The sequence below is a fragment of the Mirounga angustirostris genome, unplaced genomic scaffold (genome assembly GCF_029215605.1).
Source record: "Mirounga angustirostris isolate CCGP_5_RB_7025 unplaced genomic scaffold, mMirAng1.0.hap1 SCAF_3, whole genome shotgun sequence".
NCBI classification, from domain to species: Eukaryota; Metazoa; Chordata; class Mammalia; order Carnivora; family Phocidae; genus Mirounga; species Mirounga angustirostris.
Genome location: NW_026991711.1, coordinates 72,573,209 through 72,597,446, shown reverse-complemented (window position 1 = coordinate 72,597,446; position 24,238 = coordinate 72,573,209). Strand labels below are relative to the sequence as shown.

The 24,238-nt window shown below is 34.3% G+C and overlaps 1 protein-coding gene across 7 annotated transcripts in view; it reads left to right on the top strand.

Annotated features, from left to right (window-relative positions):
- Nucleotides 1-24,238, top strand: part of PAN3 (poly(A) specific ribonuclease subunit PAN3) — a 130,019-nt gene that overhangs the window by 9,641 nt on the left and 96,140 nt on the right. For all 7 annotated transcript variants that reach the window (XR_010410061.1, XM_045869244.3, XM_045869247.3 and 4 more), the window contains exons 2-4: nt 10,250-10,371; nt 11,150-11,216; nt 13,091-13,161. Coding sequence is in view for 6 of the 7 variants with exons in the window: in XM_045869244.3 (XP_045725200.1) it covers nt 10,250-10,371; nt 11,150-11,216; nt 13,091-13,161 (260 nt within the window). In the remaining variant the exon portion in view is untranslated. The remainder of the gene's footprint in view (nt 1-10,249; nt 10,372-11,149; nt 11,217-13,090; nt 13,162-24,238) is intronic.

Below are 24,238 nucleotides of genomic sequence, written 5' to 3'. Positions count from 1 at the left end.
TTTCAACTTAGTATAATTAGGTCTAAAAGTGGAGATTCATTAATTTTATTTAATTATTTGATTAACACACATTTACTGAGCACTTGCTCTGTGTCAGCTACTGTTTAGATTCTTGGGATATGTTAGTAACCAATAAATGAAATATTCCTTCCTTTGTGAGCCTTCCATTTTAATGGGTAGTGTGGGCAGTATTTGTAAACATAACCCCCAAGATTTTATAGTATGTTAAAAGATGATAATTGCTATTAAAAAAAAAAGCCAACTCTGCTCTTAACTTCTCAATAAACTATGGGTTTGGATGATCTTACACTGATTACACTTTGCACAAGGAGTAAGCTGGTTTAAGAAACAATTTCTATTATTAAATTCTCATTTACTCTACTGAGAAAGCAAGAACAATGGAAAACTTCTCAAAACATTTATTTCTTGGCAGATTTTGATTGCATAGAAAAAGCAATTATCTTGGCACAGATCCTAAACTGGAACGGTCTTGTTGGAAGACATTTTTCAATTAGTAATCAAAGGGGCAGTGCTAAATATTAAATAGCTTCACCTGAGAATCCAATTTATTTAGTTGTTTATTGTCAAGTTTGTAGCCAGTGTACCTTGGAAGAGCTGTAGTATTGTAGTGCTCCTCAGAGTCCAGTGTTTACCACAGTCTTACTGTATTGCAGTTCCTCTCTGATTCTGGAAACTAAGTGATAATGTATATCTTAAATTTTCAGTTCCAAACAGTGTACTATGTATATTCCAGTGTGAAACACTAAGATCTCAGCTGAGCTCTTGTTTTTTTTTTTAAAGATTTTATTTATTTATTTGAGAGAGAGAGAATGAGAGACAGCACGAGAGGGAAGAGGGCAGAGGGAGAAGCAGACCCCCTGCCGAGCAGGGAGCCCGATGCGGGACTCGATCCCGGGACTCCAGGATCATGACCTGAGCCGAAGGCAGTCGCTTTAACCAACTGAGCCACCCAGGCGCCCTCAGCTGAGCTCTTGTTAAGCCACTTTGATCTATGTAAAATTGCTGTTTCAGGAATTTTTTTTTTTTTTTTTTGGGGGGGGGTCTTCCCTTAGGCCTTGCTGTGTCTATCTTGGTGCAAAGGTGTGATAACTTTCATAAGGGCCAGTTTGCCAGGTAGAACTTACAGTTTTTAAAACAATGTCAACTTGCCTCTGGAGGTATATTTTATGCAGATGACTACTTAGTAAATATGATATAGTATATGTATATTCTGGGCACTGATTAGAGAGTTTAATTATCAAGCTTTTTTTGAACACTTTCGTGCCAGGTATTATACTGGTATCAGGGAATGCAAAGCTGTGTGGTTCTGGCCATTTATGAATGCGTAGTCTAGTAAAGGATTTTGAAATGTATAAATTTTGGCATAGTATGATACTCTATAGGTATAGAGTTGTATAAGAAACTCTATTCAGGGATATTTTGGAAGGTCTCATAAAGAGGGAATATTTGAACTATTTTTTGAAAGATGTATGAAGCATACCTGGTAGAAAAGAAAGGCATCTTAGGCAGATGAAAGGACACTGATTTTGAGAGACAGCATTGTGCATGCTTTTGTTCTGTAGTCACCTGATGTGGAGAAGAGGCTATATTATGGAGAATGGTACCAGATGATAGATTGTGTGGCCACATTGTGAAGGCCCTTGTAGGCTGTGCTAAGTGAAGTGATAAGATCTATGTCTTTAAGAGATAACCATAGGAGTTTTTGGCTTCCAACGATGGAGATAGGGAAACAGTTTGGAGTAGCCTTATGACAGTGGAAGAGAGAAATGCCAAGGACTTGATTCAGGCAAGTGGAAATGAAATATAGGGGGCGCATTTGAGAGCGATTTGATGAAGCAGCTACTTTGAGAGGGTAGATGGGAGAGAGAAAGGAGTTAAGGATATATCCTTTAGCTTAAAAGTACCTGACACACATGTACTTGAAGACATTTAATAATAGGTGGTTGTAAAGGTGAGTCTGAGTTTGTAGGAATGGTGAGAGGAATGTAGTGTAGTGATTTTTGGTGCCTTTCAAATAAGTTTGTTCTTGTTTCAAATTTCATCTCTGGCACTGCCACCAAAATAGGCAATAATGATATATATCTTAAAGGACTGTTGAGATTGTGTGTATAAGCAATACGCGGCAGCTGTTATTATTGTCTGTCTACCTGTCTGTCTGTCTGTCTGTCTGTCTATCTATCTATCTATCTATCTATCTATCTATCTATCTATCATCTGTCTCTCTGTCAGAACCAGAAATGAATGTTTCAAAGCAAGAGGATGAGAGCTCAAGAGGCGAAGATTGGTCTAGGTAAATGGCTAAAAAGGGAAGTACTTAATATTCTTAGCCCTTTATTACCTCAGTTGGGTGTGGTTTAATACTGTTTTCTACTTCTATTGCGAATTAGTATAAAACATGTTTCTAGAAATTTTCCTTTTACCTGTATGAAGATGCATGATGATCCGTACTCCATATATAAAAATCCTTATAAAAATTTCTGAAGAGCTTAGTGCTAGGAAGTGTTTTTGCTCTAAAAAATTGGTATTTGTTATTTTACTAGGTGAATATTTTTAACTTACATTTTTTCCTCTTTATCTTGGCTACTTAGAAACTTCTTAACTTAATTTCAACTAAGATACTTTTTAAAGCTTATGTTTATTGATTTAGTAATCCCCCATTTAACCTTTTATTTTTATTATATGTCTGTATTGGGGGAGGGTGATTAAATAACAAATTTATTGTCTCACAGTTCTGGAGCCTAGAAGCCTGAGATCAAGGTGTTGGCTGGGTTGCTTTCTTCTAAGGGTTGTGAGAAATAATCTATTCCATGCCTCTCACCAAGCTTCTGGTGGTTTGCCTGCAGTCTTTAGCATCCCTTGGCTTGTAGAAGCATCACCTTGATCTCTGCTTTCATCTTCACAAGACATTCTTCCTGTGTATGTGTCTGTGTCCAGATTTCCCCTTTTATAAAGTTGTAAGTCCTATTGGTGTCAACTAACTAGAATTTAAATAAAAAATTTGAAAAGGAAAAAAGAAAAAGAAAGGAAACTCATAGTGAAACCAGAAAAAAAAAAGTCATACTGGATTAGGCTTCACCTGAATGACCTCATCTTAACTAATTACATTTTCAATGATTCTTTTTTTTATTTAATTTTTTAAAGATTTTATTTATTTATTTGACAGAGAGAGACACAGCAAGAGAGGGAACACAAGCAGGGGGAGTGGTGGGAGAGGGAGAAGCAGGCTTCCCGCGGAGCAGGGAGCCCAGTGCGGGGCTCGATCGCAGGACCCTGGGATCATGACCTGAGCTGAAGGCAGACACTTAATGACTGAGCCACCCAGGCGCCCCTCTTTTATCATCTTTTAAAGATACCTATTTTTAAAAAGGGCTTAACTGTAAATAAGTGTTTATACAAATGTGCTACTAGATTAGACTACCAAAAAAATAGAAGTAGTCCCAAATCTCAGTTAACAGATAATTTAGATGGGTAGATGGTACAGAAACATGTAAGAATTTAAAGGTTTAAATAGTTGAAGACAGCGGTAAAAGATAGGTCAAAGGAAATGTATATATATTTTTAGTTAAATGAATGGTATGGTAAGAGGTAGAGGTTTTAACAGCTTGGAATAATTGGGCAGTGCATTCTAGAGACAGGTGAAGAGGAAAACATGTTTATGATTACCTAAGAGACAGGATGCTAGGCACTTTGCATAGGTTGCTTCACTTGAGTTCCTACCACAACCCTGTGAGAGATGGTATTGCCTTCTTTTTCAGATGAAAAAATGAAACTTAGAGGATTGTTTGCTCAAGGTCCTACAGCCAGTGAGTGGCAAAAGTAGGATTGGAACTCAGTGTCTCTAATTTCAAGTATTTTTTTCTTTTCCACCATATATCTGGGTCTTGAAGAACATAGAGGGGTGTGTGTATGTGTGTGTGTGTGTGTGTAGGTATAGGAATTTGGGTGTCTGTGTGTGTGTGTGTGTGTGTGCATGTAGGTATAGGAATTGATGGTACTCCATATTGTAAAGTGTAGACTTTCAAAGTATAGTGAGTATATCATTTTGACTGGAGGAGGGAGTTCAGTAATGTTACGATTATTATAAAGATCTTTTTATAATAGATGTGTATGTGTATATCTATCTATTTTTTAAACTTTGATTACACTATAATCTTTGGTCTTTTGGAAATATCTGTGTATTCATTTTCCCCCCTGATGGATACCCAGTTGTTTTAAGTCTATTTATTGAATAATTCCTTTTTTCTCCACTGATTTTATAAAACAGCTTTATTGAATACAATTTACATGCTATAATCACCCTTTGTAAGTGTGTACAGTTCAGTTTTAGTAGATTATATTATAGGGTTGTGCAACCATCAGAATTCTTACAAGATACTGTTTTATTGTTTTTTCATAATTTTTCATTGAAGTTTGCAGAGTAGATGGTATGAATTTCATTTTACAAGTAATGGTATAATCTACATTTTATAAGCATTTTGCCCAAAACTTTGTGGCTAGTAAGTGGCAAAACTGAGACTCAAACCTAGTACCTTTGGGAAATGATGGATTGAGAACAGATCGTTGAGGGCTTTTTTAATGTCAGACTGAGAAGTTTGGATTTTATCACATAGGGTAAGCATTGCTAGCATCTTGTCTATGATGCCCTCTTTGGCAGAGGAAAACCACTCAGTATTTTCAGAGGTCACTTTTTGTAGTGTGTTCTATGGAATTCTATGGGCCCAGCACGCTTCCGCTGCGCCACTCTGCTGTTCTTTGGAATTCTAGACCCTCAAGGTGCTCCATGTAGAAAGGGTTCTTTAGGTACATTTGGGAAGTACTCTATCTCCTTTTTGAGTTGTCACAGTTCACATTGTAGACACAGGCTCTGAGAAATTGTGTAGTGAAGAAATTGGGTTTACTTTTACTTTTCCAAATTTACTTGACTTCAGAATTCCCTTTGGGTAACATTGGTTTATTCTGATGTTTTTGGAAAGTTAAACCTGTTTCATCAAGAGGGGACAAGACTGAAGAAGAAGGAGAACATTTATTTAGTTAAGTTGTGAGGATGGGTTTTTGTTTTTTTTAAAGTGGGTTATCATCATACACATTTATATGGTAACTGTTGACAGATGTATAAGTTCTGATTCTTTAGGTACCGTAAGATCCTTTGGTTCAAAGTTTGAATGCCTCATTATCATTTTAAAAATACAGGCTTGAAATTTCATCTTTTGATTCTAATTCCCTCTCTGAAAAACTGGAAGGCAGTTGCATGCAATCGAGAGATTGCCATTACATCCCAGTTCTGTCACTTACTAGCTTTGGGACATGGGGCAAGCTTTCTCATCTCCCTAAATCATTTAGTTTGCTTAACTGCACAATAAAAGTAATATCAGCCTTGCCACAGTTGTCATTCAGACTGAGGTTCATATCTACACAGTGATTGTTGAATTGCTTATTATTCTGTACAGATTCAAGTTATAATAATAGAGATGATAATAGAGCTTTCATAGAAATAGTAAGCTTTACTTATAGTGGAGTGCAAACTATTATTCCATAGAGATGGTGTAAAGTTTACTTAAAGTGGATTGCAAAAATAGGGGGTTGAAGTAGTGAAAAGTTCTTAATTATCTAGTCTTGGTAATTAAATTCTCTAAGGTGTCTTATGCTTATGTAATTTAAACTTTAAAAGTACTCTACACACCTTTTCTGTTTGTGCATCTCATAAGGTAGGTAGGATATGGGTCTATTCTTAGTAACTTAAAAAAAATTAGTATCTTCATGATCTATACAGAATAGAATAGTGTATCATAGGTTAGTGATTTTCTTAACTACTCTTGGAAGTATCAAATCCCATTCTCTTCTTTCCAAAATAGGAAAAGTTAAGTGTAAGTATATATGTGGAATTTTTTTTCTCCGCTTTATTGAGATATTGACATATAGCATCTGTAAGTTTAAGGTGTACAACGTGATGATGTGATACAAGTATATACTGCAAAATGATTACCACATGGGATAGTCAACACCTCCATCCCTTCACATAGTTACAATTTTTTTTTTTGTGGTGAGAACTTTTAAACTACTCTTCTAACAGTTTTTAAGTATATAATACAGTTTTGTTCATTATAGTCACCATGATATACATTAGATCCCCAGAACTTACTCATCTTAGAAGTGGAAGTTTGACCGACATCTCCCCATTTCTCCCACTTCCCAGTCCCTGGCAACCACTGTTCTGTTCTATTTCTTTGAGTTTGGCTCTTTTATATTCCACATAAGTGAGAACATACACTGTGTCTTTCTCTGACTTATTTCATTTAGCATAATGCCCTCAAGGTCTATCCATGATGTCAAAAATGTCGGGATTTCCTTCTTTTTTATGGCTTAGTAATAGTTCATTTTGTGTGTGTGTGTGTGTATGAATACATACACATATACATATGTATATACCACATTTTACACATATATATTATCTATATAGATATCACATTTTCATTAACCATTCATCTGTCAATGGACACGTAGGTTGTTTCCATGTCTTGGAGTAATGCTGCAGTGAACATGGGGGTGCAGAAATTTCTTCAAGATCGTGATTCCATTTCCTTGTATATATACAAAGTAGTAATCCTGTCTTATCTACAGGGGATACAGTAGGCCTCTTATATGCAGGGGATACAGTCCAGTACCCCCAGTGGGTGTTTGAAATTACAGATAGTATGAATCTTATATATACTATACTTCTTCGTATATATACATACATACCTATACTAAAGTTTAATTTATAAATTAGGCACAGTAAGAGATTAAGAACAATAATAAATTACGACAGTTATATCAATATATTGTGATAAAAGTTACGTGAATGTGGTTTCTCTCCCTTTCAGAATATCTTATTGTACTGTTACCCTTCTTGTGATGATGTGAGTTGGCAAAATGCCTACATGATCAAATGAAGTAGGGTGAATGATGTAGGCATTGTGACATGGTGTTAGGTTACCACTGGCCTTATGATGATATGTCAGGAGGATCATCTGCTTCCATGTGGTTGACTGAGGTTGACCATGGGTGACTATGGAAAGCGAAACCTTGGAGAAGGCGGGGGGAGGGGGGAACTACCTTACCCAGAAGTAAGATTGCTGAATCATTTGTTCTGTTTTTAATTTTTGAGGGACCTCCATACTGTTTTCAGTAGTCGCTGCCCCAGTTTACATTCCCACTGACAGTGGTCAAGGATTCTCTTTTCTCCATGGCTTCGCCAAAACTTGTTACCTCTTATCTTTTGATAATAGCCATTCTAACAGGTGTAAGGGGATATTTCACTATGGTTTTAATTTGTATTTTCTTGATGATTTGTGATATCAGGCATCTTTTCATGTGGCTGGTGGTCATCTGTGTGTCTTCTTTGGAAAAATGTCTATTCAAGTCCTTTGCTTATTTTTTAATTGGATATTTTTGGAGGGCTATTGAGTTCTAGGAATTCCTTATACATTTTGGATATTAACCCTTTATCAGAGAGATGGCTTGCAAATATTTTCTGTTGTTTCATAGATTGCCTTTTTATTGTGCTGATTGTTTCTTTTGCTCTGTAGATACTTTTTCATTTGATATAGTCCTACATGTTTATTTTTGCTTTTGTTGCTTGTGCTTTTGGTGTCTCATTAAAAAAATTCTTACCAAGACCAATGTCAAGTAGCTCTTCCCTATGTTTTCTTCCAATCGTTTACAGTTTGGGTCTTTATGTGGAATGTTTAATTTTTTAACCCTAATTACTGGCCATGTTTAACTCTCTCCCTTCCTCCCTCTTTTTTTTTTTTTTTTTTTTGTTAAGCCCAGTCAGTTTTTTCTTTGTTAGGGAGCATAAAGTTTCTCCCGTCAAAATTGTGTATTCTAAAGGAATGTAAACCAATTTTAATATAGTGAGACTCAATCACTACCAGAAATTTGGTAATAAATTAGGGCAAACTATATTTCTAAATGATAAAGTATTATAAAGGATGGGATGTTTATAAGATTGTTTTATTGTCCTCTGACAGTTTAATATTCATTTGTTTTGCAAGTATTTTGTTATGCTTAGGTGCTTATTTTTAGTCCAGTGGATCTTGCTTAAAATCTACTAAGGTAAGACATTGACCATAGATACTTAAATTCTGGCAAGTTCAATAATAGTTTTATTGTATTAGCTTCTATAACATAGGAAGAAAAGAGAAAATTGGATTTAAAATTTTAAAAAATTGAAATAAAAATGCTATATTAAAAATAATTTGACTCTGGAATTGTACTCTTATTTTTGAAAGCCATTTTATTTTATTAGGAAGAGATGCTATAAGGGTTTTGGTGGAATATAGGAACTTCTCCCCTTATGGATTTCTCTGTCGTCATAAAATAACGTTATAAAAATAACTATACATTATAGAAAAGTAATACGAGAAAAGACTAATCTCTCCCATTCAATCAACCAAATAACACGAGATTAAAATTTTGGTGTGTGTGTGTATATATATATGTATATATATATACAGTCTTATAATTTGTGTGTGTATATATGTAAGCACACTAATTATACTATAAATAAAAATGCATTCCCTTTTCATTTCACATTGTAAACAGTTATGATACATACCATTATTTATTAACCTTATTTTCTACAACCTTTTATTATGGAAAATTTTAAACTTTGATAAAAGTAGAGAGGAGAATATAATAATCCCCTATCACTCAGCTTTAACAAGGACCAGCATTTTGCCAGTTTTATTTTGTCTCTCTTCCCAGTTTTTGATTTGCTAGAGTATTAATAAATCCCAGACATTAATTATTACGATTTGTTTTTTTAAAGTGGGTTATCATCATACACATTTATATGGTAACTGTTGACAGATGTATAAGTTCTGATTCTTTAGGTGCTGTAAGATCCTTTAGTTCAAAGTTTGAATGCCTCATTATCATTTTAAAAGTACACATACCATTATAAATAATCTTTTTGTAATTATAAAAGGAATACATTTTAATTGTGGACATTTTGTGAAATAAATCTTAAAAATAGAGACTAAAAATTACCTCAGATTGCTTTCCAAGGAATCCCTATGTATTAGTCTGGGCCACTAGAATAAAATTCCACAGAGTGGATGTTTTATAAACAACAGAAATGTGTTTCTCACTATTCTGGAGGCTGGGAAGTCCAGGATCATAGCACTGGTAGATTTTGTGTGGTGGTTGGTGAGAACCTACTTCCTGGTTCATAAATGGGTACCTTGTGTTTTCACATGGTTGAAGGGGCTGGGGATCTCTGTAGGTGTCTTTTATAGTATTAATCTCATTCCTGAGGGCTCCACTCCCGTGACCTAAACACCTCCCAAAGGCCCTGCCTCCTTTACCATTATCTTTGGGGGTTAGGATTTCAACATAGGAATTTTGTGGTTATACAGAAATTCAGATCATAGCACCCTATATTCAGCCATCAGCATTTTGTTTAGTTTTCTACTTAGTTGGGGGTTGGAGTGGTTTCAGTGGTTCTCAGAGGCTATGCCTAGAAGAGGACAGTCTATTTTGAGCTTAGCTGATTTGTAAAACATACAACTTTGTACTTAACTGGCAGCTTGGAAAATAGCAGCATTCCAAGTAGTTACAGAGAGGTAGCATCTACAACAGATTGTCCATTACTTTGTTGATATATCATGGATTGTCCTACTAGTTATAATCATTCTGTATTCACCTATCCCAAAGTCAACAGCTTATCTGTATTCCTGAACTCTATCTCATTGCTACATATGCAGAATAGTTTTTACTGAATTATGAGTTAATGTGATACTGCTGGTCTGTTTCATAAGATAGGTTAAGAGTTTAACAGAATTTCTCAGTACTGAGAAACTTAAATCTGTTTCTTTTATGAAGGTTCACAGGAGAAATTGCAGTGTTTTATATTCTGTCTTCTTGCAAAGATAAAGGAAGAAAATGATGAGAAAAAGAAATGACAAGTGTGGTTTGTTTTTTCATGTTATGCTTGGTGGTGCTTACGTGACTAATATAAAATAAATTACTTTATCTGTGGGAAAGAAATCAGTCAGCTTGAGCATTGATGAACAGATTTTTAGAGCTGAGCCAATTTTATTTGGTCCTGCCTTTTGTTATGAGCAGATAAATAAAAATAAGTGTGACAGAGATTTGAGACTTTAAAATTTATTTAGAGATACAGAAACTATATCAATATTTTGTGCTTTTAAATAATTAAAATATTTGAATTTTCCTTATTTTTCAGTTCCTGGAATAGATGGAGGTGCTTTAACTGATACGAGTCTCACAGATTCTTATTTCAGCACCAGCTTTATTGGAGTCAATGGATTTGGAAGCCCAGTGGAAACAAAGTATCCCTTGATGCAGGTATCTTTAGTATGAATTTATATGACGCTAAACAGTGAAGTTTATTCCAGTGGTGGGGGATGTCTAGAGTCTTCATTTATTCCTAAATGTGTTGAGTAGGAGATAAGGTTTTAGGAATTGATAAGGTTAGGTGGGATACGGTTGGATTCAGGGTGAGCTTTCAAGGGTGAAGGTGGGGTGGGATGGCATTGGAGTGTGTAGAGGATAGATGGAAAGAGACTAATTTCACTCCTCTGTGTGTTTTGTGGCTATGGAGTGAAGGTCTTTCAGGATCAGAGACTAGAGGCTATGGAGTATAAGAAAGCATGGAACATGTTTAGAGAACAGAGAATAGCCTGATTTTATGGAATCTATAAGGTATATGAGTAGTAATACGCATTAGGAGAGGATGTTAGAAAGCATTCATTGACTTTATATATAGTCACTTCACATCTTCTGAGATGGATGTTGGAATTTATATTTTATAGACAAGAGACTTAATAGTTACTTATGTTGCCCAATCTAATAAGTTATGGAAGTGCAATTCAGGATAGGTGTGCAACTTTGGTTTTAAATATCTGACTAGTGAGTTAAATTTTCATTTGATGTGTTATAGAGAGTATTTGGATATTTTTGCATGAATTATTGTAATCCATGTAGTGACATTTATAGGAAGATTAGAGTGTCAGTAATACGAGAAGTGGATTAGAGGGGAAGAAGCAAAGAGAATCTGAATTGGTTGAATATTCTTAATTCTGTATTTCTCAGTGATATTATGTGTATCTATTTTGTTTTTCAGAGAATGACTAATAGTAGCAGCTCCCCCAGCCTTCTAAATGACAGTGCCAAGCCATATGCAGGCCATGGTAAGACTTGGTCCCTCTTTCTTTTTCTGACTCTAAAAATAATATGTTCATTGTAGAAATCTTGAAAATTATAAATGGGTATAAGGAAGAGAATAAGAACGATCTATTGTTTTCACTCCAAATAAATAATATTTGGATTCCGTATAATTCCAAATAATGGTTATGTCTGAGTGTGAATATATATACATATGTATACATAAATGATATGTAGTAATATTTAGCTAAGTATATACATGATACTTAAGATTGCATTAGATGTACTTCTAAATTATATTATGACTGTTTCTTGATCATTATAAATTGAATTCTATTATTTCCATAATTTACTAAACTATTTTTTTAAAACTTTTTTTAAAGTATACACTCTAATATTGGACTATATGTATGAATCTATTCATATTTTGAGTTATGCTTTTGGAAACATTCTTAGACATGGAATTACTGTTTTAAAGATTATGGTCATTTTTAAGGCTTTTGATACGGAATTTCCAAGTATCTTTCTGTATCCTATTTTAAAAACAAATGTTCAAGAATGGTTTCTTAAAAATATGTAACAATGGAGTGTTAATACTCTGCATCAGTAAAATGCTAACAATTATTATTAATGGTGAGAATAGGAATTTGCATGTTGATTATTTTCTGAGATAGGCATTTTATGTGTGTGTATCAAATTTCTATCAATAATTGGGTATTTCACCTTTTTTTGCTGTAGGAAAAAAGAAACATTTATGTTGAATAAAATTATTAGAAACTAATTAGTAGTGTAATGTTTTTAGCATTCCCATAGAGTTTATATGTTGACTTTTAAATGCTATCAAAAGTAGAATAAAGGGTGAATAATATGACCTATTTTTATAAGTGCCTTGAGTGTATAAATTACATAAAAATATTTTACATCTTGTTATTTTATTAGCTTCTCTTTCTTTGCATTGTTAAATTGTTGTTAATTCTAATGAAGGACCAGACTATGAAAATTCAGGCAGACAAAGCTGGAGAAATTAAGCAGCAGTCTATATTGAATTATGAAGAGATTTAAGGTTCCTTTAAATGAGAACATTTACTATGGTTTTAAGAATTTTATAGTTAATTTAATGAGAAACTTAAGATTAACTGAGCTCAGAATTGAAGATAAAGTATTTCCATGTATATCATGCACACCTTTTCAGAAGCTCTTCTGATTTATTAAATGAAAAACAATTTAGAGTTACACTTGTTTGTAATTTCTGGCCATAGAGTAATAGAACTTTGAAACTATAAAATCTTTGAATTCATGTTTGTGTTTTGAAACATGTAATATTTCCATCTTTAAAAACTTAATTTACCTATATTTTTAATAAGAATATAAAATATCTGGTGATAAACTTAAAAGGATGGAATATTCTCTAGAGTAGATGGCTTTAAGGCCTTGCCTAAGTGTTAAAATCCAAGTCCAGTCACTTGGAATATGGTTTACTGTCCTTCCCACCTCACTGCCCCTTATAATTTTTCTCATGATTTGGTCTCAAGCATGCAAACATTTACTACAGGTAGACTTCCTTCCTTCCTAAACACATTACTAATAGCATGGTTAAGAGTCCTCTTTTCTTTTTTTCTGTTTGATTTTTCTTTTGGTTCTAAGCAAACAGATACACCCTAATCCATATAGCTTCTGATTAAATGTGTACTGAGTATTGGCTGAAAGAAGTATTCTCTAATTTGTGTTTTAGTCACTTAGAAAGTATTATGAACATCCACTGTATGTGAGGCATTGAGTTTGACTGTTACTGTGGTGTACGATTTTTATTACTGTTATAAGCATTGTCAAATTAAACATTTATTAGATTTGTGGGTTACTTGAGTTGTCTGTGTGGAAACTTATGTAACTTACCTTCCAGATCCTCTAACTTCACCTGCTTCATCCTTGTTTAATGATTTTGGTGCCCTCAACATCTCTCAGAGAAGAAAGGTAGGTGAAGTTGAAACTTATGTGAGACTAAAGGGAATATAGAGGTGATACTGGGGTTATCACCTATATAATGGTCAATATTCTCTTAAGTTGGGGGGGTCCTTTTATAGACTGATATTTTTCTTGCTTTTGTTTGACCTTTTCCTTGTTACATATTTCATATATGTAGAATTTTATTTGTCTCTGTGCATGAAATAGAGATTTTTTTTTGTGAAGGGATGAAATCCTTCTTTTGCTCATTTTATTTTAATGTATTCTGTTTTCAAGAAAACATCTAATTTAATGTTGTAGTTGCTGTTAATGTGACCCTTTACAGGCACATTAATCATGTTTTAACTTTATTTTTTGACTGCTTTGTCTAAATTTCAAAGATTTCTCCCCTAATTTAAACACCTCATTACAAGGCGACCTTAAAAATCTTCAACTTTTCATAATTGGTTCTACCTGTTTGAAAACAGTTTAAAATCTCTTGTTGTTAGAAATTTAATTTAATTTTATTTGGAATTGAGGTTGATAGGCCTTGCATAGATTTTGAAGTTTTTTATAGGGACTTAGTTCTATGACAAGGAGAAATGAAATTCTATTATAGTTTGATGCCTTTGAATCTTAATGAGAATCATTACATTAATAGTAATAATAATCTAGAGAAGGTAGTAGTTTTGATAAGGATCAATAGCCCCTAAAGATGTTCAGGAGGTTGTAAATCTTGGTGGAAATTACTACAGTGTTATAACCAATTTCAGTTTCCTGAGTAATGGAAGAAAGACCCCCCCATATAAAGAATATTAATTTTAGGAAACTGATATAAGTTTAAGATGCTTTTAGGAAGTTATCTGATCAGAGGGTAGTATAAAATGAAATTCAAGAAGCCTAGATATTCTCAAGAATTATGGGGTCAGGTATAAATGACATCAGTACCTTAGGTACCTAGTATTATCTCCATTTGAAACAGATCAGATCAAGGAGGTAATTACAGAATGCTTTTAATGATAAATGAAAATGTGTGGGCTTGATTTTATAGACTTCCTTATGGGCTATCATTAAGAACACATTTACTCTTGCTTTACATGCTATTCTCATAAATTGGAATATGTAGTTTCTGAATCCTTATAGTAGAAGTGGAAAAGAATTGGACACAGGCTGACTCATTGGCAGTAGTGAGAAGTGACAATAGGCAAAAGCCCATCAATATGGAAGGAAACTGAAATGCTGAAAAGCAGATACAAGCTAGAAATCAAATTATCTGGAGCTATTTGGTGTAAGGAAAAATACAAAGCCCTTAAGTAGTTTTAGGGGTCCCCTTAATGTCTTTTTCACATTTTTAATAATCAGTTAATTGTGTTAAGTCCCATTTCCGATACATGAGTAGAAAGTAAGACTAGAATGGCAGATAAACACTTAAAAAGTGTTCCTAATATGAGGGTTAAGTGGACTGTACCTTAAAGTTGAAATATATGATTTAGAACTACTCAAATTTGTTTTTGAGAAAATAGTAAAAATCTCTGGAGATTGGAAAAAGGAGGATATATAGTGCCTGTTCTTTTAAAATTCATTTTAGTAAAGAAAGTAGTAAAAGGAAATGTTATTACCAATGTGACCTCAGTATTTGGAATGGAAGCAGATTAATGTGGTAAAATGAGCACTGTGTTGGAACTTTTGAGGTCCTGGATCTCTAGCTTTGTGACCTTGAGCCAACTTCCTAGGCTGTAATCTTTACATCCATGAAATGATGAACATGGCCTGGATAATTGCTGTGTTGTCTTTCAACTTTAAAATTCAGTATCTCTCTAAACTGAAAGGACCTATGTGTTAGTCTCTACTTAGAAATTTGGGGTTCACGTAGTATATCTTTGAAGGACCATATTTTCTTGCCATTTACATTTAAAATAATATGAAGGGACGTAAGAGATTTTTTTTCCAGTAGTGGACTATATAGTTAGGAATCTATGTTGGGACAGGTTGCGTATGTTTTAAAATTGTTAATGGTTGAATTGAGGTTTAAAATTTATTTGTGTTAGAAAAACTCTTAGCATAAGAGTGTTGCATGCTACATGTTGCGAATTGAAGGCATATGTAGACTTTCTTTTATTGTAGTAATTCTTAAAGTCTGTTTAATGAAGCAATTTTAGTGGAAGTAACTCAAATTTAGGTAAATATAATTCTCGGTTGATCTAAGCAGGCTGTCATGATTACTCAGACATTTTATTTCATAATGATATTGGAGAACAGATATTTAGGCCATACCTACTACTGTATCATAGCTAAATTATTTTCTGGAAATCTCATTTGGGCCAGTCCTTGGGCCAGGTATGCTGCATTTTGCCTGGTGAGTATGTGAATTATTGGGACCAGATTAGTCAACTGTTTTTACTGTAAGCAGACTTATTATGTACTATGTGGAAAATTGAAAAAGAGTATTGATGTTTTTACTGCTCCTCTGAAGTCTAGTTGAAGAGGCAATACATGAACCTACTTACAGCATATTAATTAGTGGTAATTTAAATATCTGATGATTGCTAAATAGGAGCGAATTCTCTAGATGCAGAAGCGTTTATCGTGAAAAGATGTTTTGAGTTGGGGTTTTTTGAAGTTGAGGAATATGTTGAAGCAAGTACTCAATCAGAAGATACTGCTTGAATACAAGTAGAGAGTTAGGATCTTCAGCAAATTTTTAAATTCTATCATAGATGAGCGAAGAGACTATGACTGAGGGCCTTATATCTACAGGGACGGGTTGAAGTAAAATGTGGGGTGTGAAAAACAGTATTAAACAGGTTCATAGCCATTTGTCTCGGCTGCTTTATCGTTGTGAGGTGTGTGACAAACTTCCGGAAGAGTTGTATACTAAGAATATACGCATTCGGGCAGTACTGCTCATGTCCAGGGACTGGCGCTAGTCCCTGAAGTATTTGTGACCTGTCTATAGGGAGGTAAGTTAAAAAACTGAAAGTAAATTTTTAGAAACTTCTATAATAATTTGATACTGCAACATTCAAATATGTGCTCATTTTTCTAGTAACTCACTTTTACTTTATAAAATATACAGCTGTGATATTTAGGAAATTATTATTAAATCATCATGATATTTCACAACTGATATTTGAGAAGCACTGATTTTTTTTTTCTACATTAGATATATTTACTATTATAGATAGGGAAAGTAACCAGTGTTTGAAACTTTGTAAAATTACCATTGGCCAAGGGTGGCGGTGGAAGAAATTGAATTACAGCTGTGTACTCTGTGGGAGAGTTAAGTCTCCCAAAACACTGGAGACGGAGTTTTGGTGAAAATGAGACTAATATATTTGAGAGTAATACATGAGGAAACCTTAATAGCAAGATAGATGAAGCTGCGAACTGGCTTGACAGAAAAAGAGGGGAGAGTCACCCTGAATCACAAGTGTGATCTAGAGAACAGTACAGTTTTGGGTAAGAATCCTTTGGGAAGAAAGTATCTTTATAACAAAGTTAGATGTTGAAATACAGATATGCATAAATGAAGTGAATTAGTACTATGACATCTCACTAGGTATTCTTGCTAAGCTGTGAATTTTTATGCAGGGTGACCACAAATGATTGAAACAAGTCCTAAGCAGAGTGAGAAGCCCTCAAAATTTGTATTTGACATTATTGACTTCCCCTTGTGTATCTTTCTTAGCCTCTCTGCCCTCTTTTTTAAGCCATCAAGAGTCCTTTTCTTTTCAGCCTCCGCCCCCTCCCCCCCCCCATTAAAGCAAAAAAGGCTCTGGTGCCTGTAATTTATACTTCTTGTTTTAGTTGTACTTGACGAAGATGTTTCAATCAATATGCAGCTTTACCTGGACGTTTGCACTTTATTTCTAGTATTGGGATAACATATTTTCACTTCTGTAAATTTTTAAGGTTTTAATAACAAGTTAAAGTCTTTGGGCTTAGGGGACAAAGATTTGTGATGTATCCTGTTTATTTCTTCTGTTCTTGATTTTAGAACTGTTAGGATGAAGGAAGTGGGATCAGAAAGGGTTTGGCTTATTTGCTGGTGGTTTATTTGTGAGGAGATGTAGGTTTTGGAGGTCCAGCTCTGGATTATTCTGCTTGAGGTCAGAGTTCACTAGTAATACTTTCGCTGCTTCCTTCCATGTTTTATCTTAGTTTGGAACCTCCTTCCCACTGTTTTCTACCTCAAGAGTATACATTCCTCTTTCAGCCATCTTTATTACAAAATTTACTGGTGATATATATTGTATGTTTTCTCATTAATTTGACTTTTAAATTTTTTCTTGTAACATTTCTGTTCTCATGTCTTCAAAAGATGACTTCTACACTGTTCCTATTCTCAGGAACAAAATATGGAGTAACAAGGAAACGAGAGTATTTATGGTAGGGTTCTTTTATGGAGAAGGCTAAAGTAAATTTGGAGAAATTAATAGAATTATGGCAGAGACAATTTGGAATGTAAATCCTTCCTTAATGCTTTTGATGGTTAGGTTTATTTTGGAATATCAAGTCAAGTATTGATCTCAGGAAAAATAAAAAATGAGAAAATGGAGAAGATAGTGAAAAATAACTGAAATCTTAATGGAAGTTGCAATATAAAAGTTGACTTGTAAAACCACGGTTTTTAAACTTTTTGTATATGTTCTCAAATACTGTTTTACTTAGTGTTTAGATTTGTAGGTCAGCCACATCAGTATCATTTACCTATGAGTATTGTGCAAGTCATGTTTCTATGGAAAATTGTGTTTAGAATTACAAATTAAACAGAGCTATTCTCTTTTACTGGAGTAGACTAAACCTCCATTCATCTCCACTTGCCGTGCTGTGGGAATGTGTCCTCTCCCAACTTAAGCCAGATGTAGTGAGGTTGTAGATTTAGAGATAACATATGGGTCCATATGGGAATTGGTTGAGTTGTTGGAGTCCAGGTTCCTCTAGGCAGGGAAGCACCCATGGTTACTGTTTATAACTTGCTCATAGCCTCTTGGTGAATTTTTACTTCTCTCAAAGATCCAACACTAGGTATTGAAAATGGGTAAAGTTATAGGGTTTGGAGTTGGATGCCAGGCAGTCTGAATTGAGTCTCAGTTTCTTCACTGATTATCATTGTGTCTTTAAGCTCAGTTAAACCTTTCTCTTTCTTCGTTCACAAGATGAGAATAATAATAATACCTTGTGCCTACCGTGTGGAGTTGTTATGAGGACTATATGAAATATATTTCCTGGCATGGAAGTGCCCAGTAAATGGTAGTTCTCATTGTAGTAAAACATGGTATTAGCCAAACCTTTCTAGCCTTGTTTGGGAATTGTTAACTGTTGTTAAATAAATATCTGTTGCCACTCACTCTGGATCAGGCTGTGTTATAATTGTCAACTGGAGAAGTGGTTCTCCTACAGCTGCTCTGAGGATGTGTCTTTTCTTTGAGGTGTTCAGGTCTCTTCTCCTCCCACGTTTCTTTTTTGCCTTCTCTCCACATAGCTGTTAGCTTCTCAAACACATGCTTCAAATTTGGTGAAAAGCTATCTGGGGACTTCTCACGATGTATTGGCAGACAGAAAGAAACTTGATTTTATTTATATTGATAATGATTTTCTGTATCTGTTCCAGGTAATATAGTAAACTTAAATAATTCTTTCATAAATTAATGTTTTAATCACCCCAGCAGGTCTTTGAGAGTGATTATTTTTCTCATTTTACAGAACTGGGAAATGGAAGTTTTGGGAGATCAAGTAATTTATCTAGAATGGATATAGATAATTATTTACATTTCAGAGAAAACAAAAAGCCTTTAGGACAATATGAAAGATAAAATGAGTCTTAGGTAAGGTGAAAAATAGGTAGTGGAAAGAAAGGCTACTGGTAATATGCGGGGGGGGGGGGGGAGGGAGGACATAAAACATTGACCTTATGCCTGTTTCTTTTTCCGTTTATGTGATTATCTCAGTAAAAATTTCCATAAACACAATTTCAAGGGAAAGAATATACAATTAAACTTCTGATATTTGACAGATAGCCTTTTAGAAATGTTGCACATGTTTATATTCCTACTCACAGATGCTGGTTTTCCTAGAGCCTTGAAAACACAGAGATGTGAAAGTATTTCGTATCTTTGTCATTGTATAAGGCAAAAATCCCCCTTACTGTTTAAATTTGATTTCTGGTGCTGTTGAACTTCTCATTTATGTGAATTGGCTATTGGTGTTTCTTCATTGTCCTTTGCTCATTTTTCTATTTGGCTATTCTTTTTAAATTCATTGTAAGCTCTGTGTGTGTTAGAGATTTAAACCTCTCCTATCGGATGTTTCAATCCCTCTCCCCATTTTATTTTTGGTCTTCAGTTTTGCAACTGATTTATGCTGTCACTTTTGAAACGTCACACTTACTCTGATGATCTCTTATTAAGTACATTTAAAAATAACAAAATATTAAGCTCATTTTGTTAAAATAACGTGGTAATTCTCTATTTGCCAAGTCAGTGATTTTAAATTGAAGGAACTGTCAATGTTTTCATGTAATTTTAATCTACTGTCATTTTTATTGCTAATGATCTATAGTAATTAACTTCCCTTAGTAAATGGATATGTTCTCAACCTTCTCTGCATTTTAATTGTCAGATTTAAATGTTACATTCTTTCTATTGCTTTTACCTCCAGTCTTGATCTATTCTTTTCTTTGAAATGCTGTGCAAGTAACATTAGATTCAAACTTGTTTAGAAATATGTTAGTTCCTATAGAAAGGGCTCAAGTTTGAAGGAGTTAAGTTTGTTTTCCTGCTAAATAAATCCAACCCTCCCGGTTGGATTTCCAAGATTGTGTTGAGATAAAGATATGCTTTGGTAAGAACAGATTAAATTTTGTTGTAACAAATCAGCAGTTCAACCATGTACTACTTTGTGCATTTTAGTTTAATTGGTACTTTGTGTGCTGTCATCCCTTGGCTTTTGTTGAGTCAAGAAAGAATCTTCAAATTTATGATTGTAAGGAAATTTTGTTCTATTGACTGATTATAAAAGATCTCATGGCAGATTTTTGTTTTAGAGGTCTTTTTTTTTTTTAGAGGTTTATGGTGGTTTGGTGTTTGATACTTGACCATATTTAAACATGTGAACGGAAACAGTATGCTTTTTACATACAGTGTATAATACTGTTGGCTAAAGTCCTTACTTTGTTTTAGCTTTGGGCATTTGACTTACCTAATAATGACAGCTTATAAAACCATGGTGCTTTTGCTACTTGGCTTTAGGAACTAGCAGCTTACTCAGATTATGTGGTTGGCTTCTTTTTACTCTTCTCTGATCATTGTATTTACAAAGTGGAGTAGCTGATCTTAATAGCTTGGCATTATTGGTGGTTACCTCTATTTTCCTGCGAAGTAGGGGTCAGTAATGAATTAGTAAAGGTGAGTTTAGAATTCTCATCACAAACATGCTAGCCTAAGTTTTAGCTTAAATTTAACCCAAACTGTGTAATTTCCCAAACTCTTTAATTCCCACTATTTTTTTCCATGAACTTTGAAAATGGGGACAGGAACCTGCTTAATTTTATTTCTTTGAACGGGGGCTCTGTAGCTCTTATTTCTCATTGATCCCATCTGTGCCAGTTAGATTCAAAGAGATTGATTCATTTAGAAATTGGTATTTGGTCATTTTAGGATTAGCTAGACCAACTTAAGAGTGAAATATGTTAAGGAATGTTACAGAATATGGAACAGCTTTCTTCAGATTGGAGGCAGAATATCATAGTTAAGAGTACAAACTCCAGGGCCCAACGTTACATTAGTTGTGAGGTTATAGGCAAGTTATTTTAACTTCTAAGCCTCACTTTTCTCATCTGTAAAGTTGGCTCTGCAATTGTGCCAGTCTCACAGAATTATGACGATTAAATACCATAATGGGTATAAAGTGTTTGGCATAGTGCCCTGTGCTTATCAAGTGGTAGTTGTTCCAGTCTTCTACTGCTTATGATTCTGCAGTTTTAAAACATGTTTATCTTAGTTTCTGGATGTGTATGAGATTACTTTTGATTAACCACTACCTTATTTTAAGTTCAATTATAGTAGGGTATATTAGAGTATAGTAGAGTAATACCAAGTATATTATTTAGCAGATCTGAAGATCCTCTTACATTTCAAGATTAAGCAAGGGTACACATATAAATAAATAAAAAGGGAACCTTTTGCTAACAAGTGAATAGGCATTTTAGCATGATCTTTGGTTTTGATAAGGTACTGAAACACATGATAAAAACTTAAAATTATTAGTCGATTGTTTGTTGTGGAAATAACTTTCATGACTTAAAAAAAACACCTTTACTCACATTCACTTAAAATAACTTTGGCATGATATTTTATTTATCTACATTTTATATTCTAGTTCCATTCTAAAGCAAAAGAATAAAAGAAGTTGCAGTTTGGTGTTCTAGTTCTTTTGAAATTGAAAGAAGCTTAGCAAGAGTATTCCAGCTGATCTTGATTTTGTTGGAGTAGAACTCTGTTGTAATGTGGAGATCTTAAGGACAAAAGTAATGACTGCTTTGTAGGCTTTCTTAAATTTATGCAGATAATATCGGGGGACTGACTCATAGTAGAGCTTAAAATATGTTTGCATGTGTATGTAAATCCTTTTTTGCTTTATTTGATATAATTTAGATCAGTTTTTACTTAGCAGTATCCTCTGTTTTCATCCTGTCATCCTGTACATTGATTCCACAGATTAAAAGGTCTTTTTCATTTACAGATGTTTACCTGTCACTGAGTCTTAACAATGAGCCTGTTTTTCTATAGACTGACTTGCCTGTTGCATCCTACTCTTGTTTTTATTTGAACAGTGAAAACTTAAGGAACCTAATATGTTTTCACAAAAAGCCCACAATTAATGATAATGAATTGACAGGACAAAGTACAGTATAATCTTTGCAACTGACTTGCTCTGTTTTTGACTTTCTAAGTCTTTTACCTATGGAGAAAATGATTGGAGCCCACGCTACAGTGATTTGTAGGTCTGGATTTAATATTCTCAATTAATTAGGTGTAGGAGCCTTTAAGATCCAGGTAATAAATTAGGTAGAGGTATAGTTCCCTGTCTTGATGATTATATGAAAATTATTTTTTATTCAGTTCAGGGTCTGTTTTTCCCAGTGACTTTAGATTAACCACTGAATTAATGGAATTACAATCTCATATTTAGTTCTCGTAATTACCAGTGTGCTACAATACCAAGACATTTCATTAATTGAGGGAAGACCATTGTGAGCTAGAAGAGGTTATAAAAGAAATACAGGTTTATTTTCAAATAAATATGTAGTAGATTCTAGACCAGAGGTTTCTATTAGTGGATCTGAGACCGTCAGGAGTGGCAGGAGGTAGGTTGCTGAGTTATTACAGCAAAAGGTCGTGAATTAATGTAATTACTAAGCATTATCTGAAAAGAGATCATTCATACATATGTACCACTATTTTCTAAGTATATGAGGCTGTTGTGACTAATAAAATGCAAATCATCCAAAAATGTCATTCATAGTAACTTTAAATCATCATTCCTTGTTTTCAGAGTATAAAGGGTGAAAGCACAATTGTGTTTTTGATGTTCAGAAGGAGTTTTTAAAGTTCAGGGTAGTGGAAACTTTTTGTAGTAGGATAACAATTTGATTTCTAGTTTATTACTAATTAGATAATGACATATAACAACACATGGCTGGTAATAATGAAGCATTGTAGAAGCACTGTTAAAGCATTGTTGTTTTGCCGTTGTACCAAAAGAATTGTGCACTGAAAAATTGGTCTGTTACTTGGTAGCTTTAACTACATTTTCTATTACAAGCATGGTATTTATAGATTTTTCTTTGGCTTGAATGTGAAGTTTTAGAAGAGAATATATCTTAGCTTTGTATTTCTAGGAAGAAGGGCATAGAGCCTAATGCTGAAATGTTGAGTGAATGAATGTATAAAAAAATGTGTGTACATTTAGACTTTTGAACTCAAACAGTCCTAAAAATTAGCTTTTACTGTTCTTTATTTCGACATAGAGACTTACCTCAATTATAAGGAATGAAGGTGGATTTCCTTAGACCTAAACCATTGGAAATGGCTTTTATGAACCAGGGCAAGAAATTTTGAAGAGCCAGGGCTCTGGGGCTACACGAGTAATAGTCTTGAAGGTTCTAAGTATCTAGATCAAGCTTTAAGGATTTGGGATGTTGAACTATTGAACTTCTCTCTCTTTTTATTTCAGGGAGTGGCTTCAGTTTCTGTCTAGACCAGTAGTTTCTTATCTAGGTTTTTTCTATGACATTCTCTGGAACTTGACTACTCAAAGTGTGGTCACCAGATCAGCAGTACTAGCAGTCTTGGGAGCCTTTTAGAAATGCAGAGTCTCAGGCTTCACTTTAGGCCTACTGAATCAAAATCTTTATTTTAATAACATCCCCAGAAGATTCATAGGTTCGCTATAGTTTGAATACAAAAGGATCCTTGAATACTTTTGTTCAGGCCTAACCTGTTTTTTTTTAGTGTCCAGTATAAAGGGTAAAACTGTTTTCAACTACTGTCTTATTGTACTGTTTATTTAGATTTTGTGAAGAATGATAAAAATTCACTCTTGTAGTACATCTTGAGACTTAATGTAAAAATTGTTTAACTAGAGTGGGGTGGGGAGAGATAGGGAGGAATTGTTTAGCCCTGCTGGATATTTTACTACAGGAACAAAAAGAGGTTGGGAATTTTGATGTACAATATTGACTTACTAGGAGGTGGGGTAGAAAAGCTGGTTATTTATCAATAGGACAGGACATTTACAAATGCTTCCATTCCATAAGTAGAATTCCATGGAGGGGCAAGGCTATCAAGAATGGAGGATCAACAAGGGGACATAACTGTTTTTTTTTTTTTTTTTTTTAAAGATTTTATTTATTTATTTGACAGAGAGAGAGAGAGAGACAGCGAGAGAGGGAACACAAGCAGGGGGGGAGTGGGAGAGGGAGAAGAAGGCTTCCCGCCGAGCAGGGAGCCCAATGTAAGGCTTGATCCCAGGACCCTGGGATCATGACCTGAGCCTAAGGCAGACGCTTAACAACTGAGCCACCCACGCGCCCCCCATAACTGTT